Source organism: Gossypium hirsutum, chromosome D13, assembly GCF_007990345.1.
Source record: "Gossypium hirsutum isolate 1008001.06 chromosome D13, Gossypium_hirsutum_v2.1, whole genome shotgun sequence".
NCBI classification, from domain to species: domain Eukaryota; kingdom Viridiplantae; phylum Streptophyta; class Magnoliopsida; order Malvales; family Malvaceae; genus Gossypium; species Gossypium hirsutum.
In genome coordinates, this window is record NC_053449.1 from 20,602,273 (window position 1) to 20,613,558 (window position 11,286).

The 11,286-nt window shown below is 35.5% G+C and overlaps 1 protein-coding gene across 1 annotated transcript; it reads right to left on the reverse strand.

Moving 5' to 3' along the window:
• Positions 1-277: 277 nt before the first annotated feature.
• LOC107920696 (long-chain-fatty-acid--[acyl-carrier-protein] ligase AEE15, chloroplastic) lies at positions 278-2,085 on the reverse strand. The gene is made up of 4 exons (XM_016850518.2): positions 1,878-2,085; positions 1,025-1,675; positions 656-774; positions 278-531 (listed from the first exon to the last, which is right to left on the reverse strand). Exons 2-4 carry the CDS (start codon positions 1,164-1,166, stop codon positions 373-375), a joined length of 420 nt encoding a protein of 139 aa, XP_016706007.1. The 5' UTR covers positions 1,167-1,675; positions 1,878-2,085; the 3' UTR covers positions 278-372.
• Between the last annotated feature and the right edge of the window lie 9,201 nt (positions 2,086-11,286).

Sequence of the window (11,286 nt, forward strand, 5' to 3'; positions counted from 1 at the left end):
TATACCACAATATAGTTCATAATATTCATTAGGAATGCAACATGACCGAAAACTAATGGAACACATAAAATTACATGACATATGGATGCAATGCAACATAAACAATTAACTTTTTTTTTCTTTTTGTTTATTAAAGAGAACTCAATTGCCTGCACAAACAAATATAATAGTAATATATAGTTGTTGCAAAGATAAACATTCCAACGAAGCTAATTAATTAAGGTCATCGATGTCCCAAGTAAATGACATACCTATAGAGTATTTCATACAATAAAGGTACTGAAATCATGTAATTTGGCTTATAATTTCTCAAATCATCCTACAAAACAAAATAAAAATATACATAATCAACATATTTAAATCAGTAATAAACTAACAATTGAGCATGGTACCCGTGAACATGGTACCAGAACCCCCAAATTTTCTATCTGGAAAATATTCACAATCCCGCTTATATGTGTGCCAAGTAGGAAGCATACTTAGAAATCTATCCCCCGCTTTAGCAGGTCCAAGAATCCCCAAATTTTCTATCTGGAAAATGAAACACGCAACAAACAATATTACACAATAGATTAAGTTAAGCAAGACATTACTTCACACTATTCTTCTGAAGCTCTTGAAAACTAAAATACTTAAATCAATATTAAGAAGTTACCTGGTGCAATAAGTTTGTAAGTGAAAGCATAACGCCTTTTGGGTTACCAGTGGTTCCACTCATATATACAATGGTAGCAATATCATCTGAGCCAATCAGTTCATTTCTGTACCCTTTTCCTGAAATCAAATTTATCCAACTGCTATAATTCTATCAAGGAAATGGGAACTCGTAGTAACACCATATGATTTAGACAAGTTGTACGAGGTGCATGGTTAAATAAAAAGCAACATGCAAACAACCACTCTGGTATCATGATGTATGAAGAGGCTATTTAGGACTCAATGAAATTTCAGAAAAATAAAATGTAGAGTCAAAGCAATGACAAAAAGAGAATTTGATTCTGCAAGAAAATGTAGTCAAACTTACTAGCATCAAGAGAATCAATAAGTGTAGCACGATTTTCTCTTCTTAACTTCACCATATCCTTATAACTGAATATAGGTACACTGAGTGTTTCATTGTTGGCCAGGCGTGCTTTCTCCCCCCAAAGTAGAACAATAAATTTCATCCTTGCATTGGAACAAAATTTGCCAGCAAGACGATAACAAACATCTTGCACTACCCATTTTGTTTATCACCATGCTCTACAATTACTACTAATAGAGCTTCATAGCATATGACAGGTTTCAATGACCCCACCAAGTAAACAATCATCGTGGTTCATTGGTTTCTCCAAAAACATAGTTCCCATTTCAATGGAAATCAACAATTGACCCAACATAACAAGTGAAAGTGAGAAACTTTGATTAATTCAAACCCAATAGGCAATTAAAATTAAAAAGAAAAGAGATTGGGATAAGAACATTACCGCGCAATACGATGAAGGGAATAGCGTGTCTATTTGGGATAAGAATCAATGTAATGGAGAATATGAATAATAAAGTAGTTGACTGTAAAAGAGAGGCCATTGCTGGTAAAATCTTGCAGAACCAGAGTTTCTTTCTTTCCCAAAGCATCCAACAAGAACAACCACACCGACATCCATAGATTTGAAAAGACGAACCGAAACAGTATTTCCTAAGGATGAAAACCCAAAATAACCCACTGAAATACATCTAAAGAAGCATAGATCTGAGAACTACAACACAGATGTAAAGGCCAAAATAAACTTGTTCTAATGCTGAAAACCAAAAACCCACAAAAATACAAGTAGAGAAGCATTGATCTGCAACTAAAAACGACATGAAAAGGCAAATACAATTGAAGTAAAGATCCATACCTGAAATGACTCTCCGATGAAGCAAGTGATTTCAATATCACAAAAAATAAATAGAAATGACTGAGAAAACTTAGGCTTTATCTCTCTAACGAAAACTATATTCCTACTATAGCGTGTTTATGTGTTTTTTCTTAAGCCTCTGATTAAACTAAAACTAAAAAGGAAAGAGAAAGAACTTGAAAACAGAGCGAGTGAGAGAAAGAGAAATAAATAGGGTCTGTCGAAACTATTTTTTTATTTTTGGAAAAAAATAAAAATTAATTGTTAATAAAAATTTAGAGTCGCCACCAATCTTTTATTAAGGTATGATTAAATTACTTAAAAAATGACTTTAGTCTACGAGTTTCAGAAAAACAGATTCGGGAGTTAGTTACTTACGATGAATGATTAGCACCCTCGTAACGCCTAAAAATTGGTACCAAATTGATAAATTAATGTCTTAAAGTCGAGAGTTAAAAAAATGCGATCCTTAATTAAATTAAATTAATTATTAAGACTCACTCATTTTGAAAAAGAAAACATCACACCCAATGTATTAGGGCACGATATTTTATTTCTTCAAGATGAGTTTGTCCAAAAGGCTTGTGTGATAAAATTTTAAAAGAAATATTCAATTGTTTCCGATTTATGACGAAACCGCGGGCCAATATGTTAGGGCACAATTTTTCAACATCCCAAACATCGAATATTTCCTTTATTAATATATACATATATTTTTTTTAAAAAAATCTTTATCTCGAGAAATCAATACGTCACATCCAATGCGTTAGGACACAACATATGAAATTCCCAACAACAAGATTTTTTTCATTTTATTTTTTATCAAAGAGCAATTCTCGATTGTTGGATTTAACGGAGAAAATTGGAACCCAATACGTTAGGGCTTAATTTTCTTGAAAATCCTAAATACGAGTATTATCTCTATTTTGAAAATTTTCTATTTTTAAACTTGAGTAAAAAAATTGTAATGTTATATTGGATGTATGTATAAATGTCGAAATAACAAATAATAAATACAACAACGATATAGAAATAACATAAATAGTAAATAAACGAAATTAAAAACAATGACATACGAAATATCTAATAAATGAACAAAAATAAATAATAATAATAAAACATCCTTTAGAAGATAAATGAAAATACAAATAAATAAACGAGTGAAAGAAATAAACAAAATTATAAAAAAAATAGATATAAAGTGTGTATATAATATGTATATTGAAATTGTGAAGAATAAAAATGGCATGCACATGGATTTACATATAAAATCTAAAATTATAAAATTTATATAACAAAATATATAATGTATTTATTAAAAAACATAAATATATGTATATATATAAAATAAAAAAATATGTGTTAAAAAAATGAGTAAGTATTTAATCATTTAAAAAAAACATAAATATATACATATCTATATATAAATATAAAAAATATTCATTTAAAAAAACAGGGGAAAATATTCATTAAAAACATGTACATATAAAAAAGGATATATATATAGATTTAAAAAAAATTATTACATAAAAAATATTAATTAATTTTTAAAAAAATATATAAAAAAGACTAAATTGAACTATATAAAAAAATCTGGGATAAATCCGCAAATAAGTAAAGATAAAAGGACTAAATTGAACGCGCGAATTACATAGAAGGGCTGGAAGGGAAATTTTCCCTTCTCCTCTAAAACGGTGTCGTTCAAGTAGGGTTAAATTGAAATTCAAAATAAATTAAAGGGCGAATTAAAAAATAAAAAAAAACCTAATTGGAAATATATTAAAAGGCGGAGGGGCCAAAAGCGCAATTTGCCCCTTCGCATAAAAACACGTGGATCCTGGGTCCGGGTCAGGTCGACACGCGGATCCCACCTCTTTTAAACGGTGTCGTTTTCAGTAGGCTATATAAGCCAAAATTTAGTTAAAAAAATTTTCATTTTCATTCTGTTTTAAAAGAACAAAAAAAAACCTTCAAAACAGCTCTCTTCCCCCAAGCTCGTCTGGCCTAGGTCCGGCACCGGCCAATCGTCAGCCACTGCACTGGCCGCCAGACTCCGGCGACGGCACCGCTATCTATGGTGGCCGAAAAGGGGTAAAATCTCCTATTTGGTCCCCTCAACGTCTCTAAGCCCAGATCTAGACCCGAAACTCACAAAACACTACTGCAAGGGCCTCAAATATCCGAGAAACCTTTCGGTTTCCGACCGTTCACGGCAGTTCTGGGCACCACATAGGTCGTTTCCTTCTTTTCTTATTTTTATTTATAATGGTTCACAAAAAAAAATCTAAAAAAATAGTAGTTCGAAAAGATATCAACCTTTGATATTCGATTGCTTATTTTGCTCTCTGCGTTTTTGAATTTCTCTGCCTTTTTGTTGTAAAAATAACTATTTTTTATTTGATTTTCTGATCGGGGTTTTTATTACAGTATATTAATGGCCTTTTTATAGCCATGATAATAATAAAAATAAAGAAACAAATCATACTCAATATCTTCTTGATCTATGATCTTTGATTTTATTTCCTTTTGTGTTTATTTCTTGCAGGTGAAGGCGTGGAGATCTGGCTCGTGCGAGGCTCAGCTTGCGGCGTTGGTTCACCCTTGAAACCCTAGGGTTTCTGACTGCTTTTTGGGCCAGTGGATTTGGGCCACTGCTCTTCTATTTTGGGTCTTGTATTCTGGGCCAATTTGTTTTGTTCTGGACTTTGTTTATGCCGGGTAAAAATTTGGTATTACAGCTGCCCCTCTTTGCTCGTTATCGTGTAACGGGAACGGAGCAAAGACCTTAAAAATGCCTAATTTTGTTCGGTCATGCTGGACTTTGGTATTCTTTTTCTTCAAGTAGCCTCATTCTTTCCTACTGCATCTTATAGGAACTAGTGCTTCAATCTACTCCACTGCAATGCCAGGGAGATAGGATTTGTACGTTGTAGTTTCTCAAGAGAACAAAATTTGCTATCTTTAATCTGCTCCACTGCAACTTCAGGGAGATCAGACTTATAGTTTCAACTTGATCTGCTGCAACTTAGAAATGAGTTTGACGCGATCTGCTTTACTGTAATTTTAGAGAGATAAGATCCATCACTCTAATCCACTCCACTAAAACTTTAGGGATGTAGGATTTGTTTATTCAGTCTGCCCCACTACAATTTCAGGGGGATAAGACTTACTTTCTTGGTCTGCTCCACTGCAACTTTAGGAAGATAAGACCTGATATGATCTGCTCTCTGCAACTTCAGAGAGATAAGATCAGTGGTTTTAATCCGCTCCACTACAACTTCAAGGAGATAGGATTATTGGCTTTAATCTGCTTCACTGCAACTTCAAGGAGATAAGATTCGCCATCTTCAGTCTGTCTCACTACAACTTTAGAAGGATAAGACCTGCTTACTTAGTCTGCTCCACTGCAACTTCAGGGAGATAAGACTAGATGTGATCTGCTCTCTACAACTTTAGAGAGATAAGATCTGTTATTTTAATCCGATCCGCTGTAACCTTAGGGAGATAGGATTATTGGCTTTAATCTGCTCCACTGTAACCTTAGGGAGATAAGATTTGCCGTCTTCAATCTGCTCCACTACTGCTCATGGAGATAAGGCTGTGGTCTTTTGATCTGCTTCATCGTCAGTACAGGAAGGTAAGATCTGCTATCTTTAACCTGCTCCGCTGCCACTGAAGGAGGCAAGGCTAGTGTCTTCGATCTACTCCACTACTGCTTAGGGAGATAAGATCTGTAATTTTCAACCTACTCCACTGTTGCTCAAGGAGATAAGGCTGGGGACTTCGATCTGCTCCACTATTGCTTAGGGAGTTAAGATCTGTAATTTTCAACCTACTCCATTGCTGCTCAGGGAGATAAGGCTGGGGACTTCGATATGCTCCACTACTGCTTAGGGAGATAAGATCTGTAATTTTCAACCTACTCCACTGCTACTCAGGGAGATAAGGCTGGGGACTTCGATCTGCTCCATTACTGCTTAGGGAGATAAGATCTGTAATTTTCAACCTATTCCACTGCTGCTCAGGGAGATAAGGCTGGGGACTTCGATATGCTCCACTACTGCTTAGGGAGATAAGATCTATGATTTTTAATCCGCTCCACTGCAAATTCAAAGAGATAGGATTACGGTTTCACTAATCTGTTCTCTGGGAAACATGACCTGTAAAAATCCATTTTATGAATTTAATTATGCCTAGCGATTAGGATGTTTCGATCAAAATGAATTCAATGCTCCTAACTAGACATGTATAAATGACATTTGAATGAATGAAGAATGTCATTTTTCGAGAATGATCCCTCATTATTACTCAAGTTATCATTTCTCAAAGTTTATTAAGGTTTTATTGCTGACGTGCCACAAGGCCTTTTGCTCGATTGACGTCTCCAAAAAAACTTAGTCTAATTGCCCCACTGTAACCTTCAAAGTTTAATCCACTGAGATGCAAAATTTGTACCATCATTCTCCCACGGTAACCCAAGGGTAGAAATATATGGCTTTCATTCAATCCTCTCCTATCACAATTCAAGGATACATGATCTAAATCTCTCTGGTCCTTTACACCATTCCCAGGGTATCGTACCAAAGGCTCATGCACAAATGAAAGCTTTCTTCTTCGAGGAAACCTCTTCTTATTGTCTGGTGATCATTGCTTGCTTGTTTATTTAAGATTTTTCATCAACCTGACATCTTGCCATTTTGTTCAATCAATATTTTTGACAACAAAATCTAAAGAGAAAGTCTTAGTTTAGATTTTCCTTCTTTAAACATTTCAACTTTTAAGCTTGGTGTGTTCTAAACAATAGTCCTGCTTTAGGTTACTAAATTATTTAGAAATTCCCAGAGTAATATGCAAAACTCCTTTTGTGAAAGTTTATTAGTCCATCAATCATTATTCTAATATGACATGCTTGCACAAAGATCAAAAAAAATACTGGCTAAGAGATGGATTAATTCAGGGCTTAACTCGAATGATAGAAAAGGAATTTATTGATAGCAAGTGTCTTGAAAAGAAAAAGTATTCAAGAACAGCAAAGAATGAAGTATTACAAGAACAAACAAATTCGGTACAAGTAATATGAAGACTAGGTGCATTGGATATCGCAGCTTGAACTTCCACGTACAAACTAAGGACCATTTTGAATTTAACATGTGTTTAGAAGATCTACATTACTTTGTCGATGCCCTCAAGATGTCGCATATCCTTTTCCTGTTAGGTATAGCAAGATTATCATATGCCCTAATCTGATCAATGTTTGAGCCGCCTTTTTTGAGTTTTCAACTCAAATCTCCTTTGGTCTCAAGGCGCCCTTTTCGGGTTTTCACCTTGGCCTCTCCTTATCTTTTTTTTTGGATTCAAAGCGCCCTTTGCGGGATTTCACTTTGATTCCTCCTTTTCAAGTGAAATATCTCTTGACTGAATCAGAATTTATAGGATTCGGTAAATTTTTACCATCTATTTCAATCAAAATCAAAGCACCTCCAGAAAAAGCCTTTTTTACAACATAAGGTCCTTCCCAGTTTGGCATCCATTTCCCTCTGAAATCCTTTTATAAAGGGAGGATTTTTTTCAACACCAAGTCCCCTTCATGAAATTCTCTAGGACGAACCTTTTTGTTATAAGCTTGTATCATTTGTTTCTGGTACATTTAACCATGACGAATAGCTTTTAGTCTTTTTTCTTCTATCAAGTTCAACTGATCATACCGAGATTGGATCCATTCGGCCTCATCCAAATTTAGTTCAGCCAATACCCGGAGAGAAGGAATTTCAACCTCAATGGGTAAAACTACCTCCATTCCATAAACCAGAGAAAAATGTGTTGCCCCAATAGAAGTCCTGATAGATGTTCGGTAAGCAAGAAGAGCGAACGATAACTTCTCATACCAATCTTTGTAAGTTTCAGCCATTTTCGCCACAATTTTCTTGATATTTTTGTTGGCCGCCTCCGCTGCACCATTCATTTTTAGTTGGTATGACGATGAATTATGGTGTCTAATATTTAACTGACTGCAGACTTCCGCTATTGTGCTGTTATTCAGATTCAGCACATTGTCAGATATGATTCTTTCAGGCATTCTATATCGATATATGATCTCTTTCTTCAAAAACTTACTGACTATTGACTTTGTGACATTAGCATATGAGGCTGCTTCTACCCACTTAGTGAAATAGTCAATAACCACAAAAATGAAACGATGTCCATTAGAAGCCTTCGGTGATATTGGTCCAATGACGTCCATACCCCACATGGAGAAAGGCCAAGGAGAAGTCACAACATGAAGATGTGAAAGAGACGCATGCATTTTATCCCCATAAATTTAGCATTTATGGCATTTCTTGGTATGATTGATGCAATCTTTTTCCATGGTGGACTAGTAATATCTGAATCTCATGATCTGTCTAGCCATGGTGAATCCGTTGGCATGCGTTCCACAAACACCCTCATGGACTTCTTCTAAAATTTCCTTAGCTTCTACAGCATCCATACATCTCAATAGTACTCGATCCTTTCCCCTTTTGTATGAGATCTCTCTATCTAGAACATAGTCAATAGCTAGTCTCCTTAATGTCCTTTTATCATTCTCCGTTACCTAATCAGGATATTCGCGATTCTTCACATATAGCAATATATCTTGGTACCAGGGACGATTATCATTCTCCATTTCTTCAATACTGTAGCAGTGGGCCGGGATCTCATAAATACTAATTTGAATGGGCTTCATGTCCTCTAACTAATTCACTTTAATCATAGAGGCCAAAGTAGCAAAAGCATCATCCATCTGATTTTCTTCTCGTGGGAGATAATAAAAGGTAATGTTGTCAAACTCGGTAATCAATTCCAAAACCAATTTTTGATAACAGATTAACTTGGGGTCTCTCGTTTCACATTCCCCTTTTAGTTGGTATATTACCAGTGCTAAGTCTCCATATACTTCTACTGTCTTAATTTTTCGTTCTATGGCTGCTCGAATACCCATGATGCAAGCTTCATACTCAGTCATGTTATTAGTGCAATCGAAGTCCAATTTACTGGTGAAAGATGATAATCTCCATTTGGAGATACCAGGACTGCCCCAATCCCATTGCCTAACGCATTCGAAGCTCCATCAAAGTTTAATCTCCAAAAATGATTTTCTTGGGGATCCTCTTCAACATTCGCCACACACATCAAGTCTTCAGTCGGGAAATCAAAATCCAGAGGTTCATAATCTTCTAACGCTCTGCTAGCCAAGAAATCTGCCATCGTACTCCCTTTGATGGCCTTCTGGCTTACATATACTATATCAAACTCGGAGAGCAAGATTTTTCATCTAGCCATTCTCCCATTCAACGCCGTTGACTCCATCATATACTTTAAAGGGTCTAATTTTGAAATTAGCCAAGTCGTATGATAGAGTAAGTATTGCCTCAACCTCTTTGTCACCCAAATCAAGGCACAACATAATTTTTCGATAGACAAAAATCTCATTTCACAATCAGTAAATTTCTTACTAAGATAGTATATCGCTTTTTTTCTTTCCAGTCGCATCATGTTGGCCCAACACACATCCCATGGAATTGTCGAACACCGTTAAATAAAAAATCAAGGGTCTATCTGGGCTAGGTGGTGACAGCATTGGAGTATTTGATAGGTATTGCTTTATCTTTTCAAAAGCTTATTGGCATTCTTCATTCCAAACACCTGGATTATGTTTCTTTAGAAGACGAAATATGGGGTCACACTTCTCAGTCAACTGTGAAATAAACCGAGCAATATAATTCAATCTTCCTAAGAAACCTCGAACTTCTTTCCGAGTACGTGGTGGCAGTAAATCTCGTATTACCTTGACTTTGTCTGGGTCAATCTCGGTTCCTTTTTCACTGACTGCGAAGCCTAACAACTTTCCTGATCTGGCTCCAAAAATGCATTTCGTTAGATTAAGTTTGAGATGAAACTTTCTTAGTCTTAAGAACAATTTTCTCAAGACCTGTACATGTTTCTCCTCTGTTTTGGATTTGGAAATCATATCATCCACATAAACCTCAATCTCCTTGTGCATCATGTCATGAAACAAGGCTACTATGGCTCTCTGATATGTTGCTCCTGCATTCTTTAATCTGAATGGTATCACTTTAAAGCAAAATGTTCCCCCACAAAGTAATGAATGTAGTCTTTCGCATATATTCAAAATGCATCTTTATATGATTGTATACTGAAAAAACCATTCATGAAAGAAAACAGTGAATATCCTACCGTATTATCCACCAAAGTATCAATGTGTGGCAATGAGAAATTGTCTTTTGGGCTTGCTTTGTTCAAATCTCTGTAATCCACTCACATTTGTACTTTTCCATATTTTTTAGGGACTGGAATGATGTTGGCTACCCATTCAGAATATTTGACTTCCTGTAAGAACCCAACATCAAACTGCTTCTTGACTTCCTCTTTAATTTTAAGCACAATATCAGGCCTCATTCTTCTGAGCTTCTGTTGAACGGGCTTGCAATCCTCCCTTATAGGTAAGCGATGCACTACAATGTTAGTGCTCAACCCGGGCATATCTTGGTCTGACCATACGAAGACATCCTTGAATTCTTGAAGTAATTTAATGAGGTCTCGTCTTGTCTTTGCAGAAATCTCAGCCTTAATTTTCACCTCTTTCCCTTCTTCCAAGCTCACAATTTCTATGGCTTCCTTGTGAGGTAGAATTTGTTTTTCTTCCTATTCTACCATTCTCAACAATAAACCACCATCTATGTCACCTTCAAAGTCCTGTGATACCTCTAAACACATGTTTCGTTCAAGAGGAAACTCTGAGTTTGTAGCAGCGTCATTCACGTCATTGATATTCAGGGACCTAATATGGTTACAAAAGAATGTATGAATTTATGTACAATTATTTATGCAATATGATTATAAATGAAAGAATAATTTAATGTATTTACTCGTATGGGAAGAATAAAATAATATTTGCTCGAAAGAATTGCAAAGATGTATTTTATTAAAATAAAGATATTTGAACATAAGCCTTTTTCACAAAAGAGTTCTTATTATTTCTAGGCTAAAACAACAGGTTTGTTCTGAATATTACTCTGAGATAGTTCTAAAGACTTCAGGTATTTCTTCCGTAGTCCAATTATTTAGAACACTCCCAGGCTCATAAGGACAAATGTTTAACAAGCTCCTCTCTTCATTTGCATCATCATGAATGGCATTGATGTGCATATTTTCCAACGTCTCTTCTATGCTTTCCTCAATCAGTATCCTTCTATCAGAATGAATGACCCCTCCAGATACGAACATTTTGGATATGTGGGGAATTATCATTGGCTCTTATTTAGTTTCTTCCCCATTTAGGCGCCCCCTTCTTCTTTCCTGCCTTTTCTCTAACTCATTCTTTCTCTGTCCTCTGTCAGGCCTGTATCCT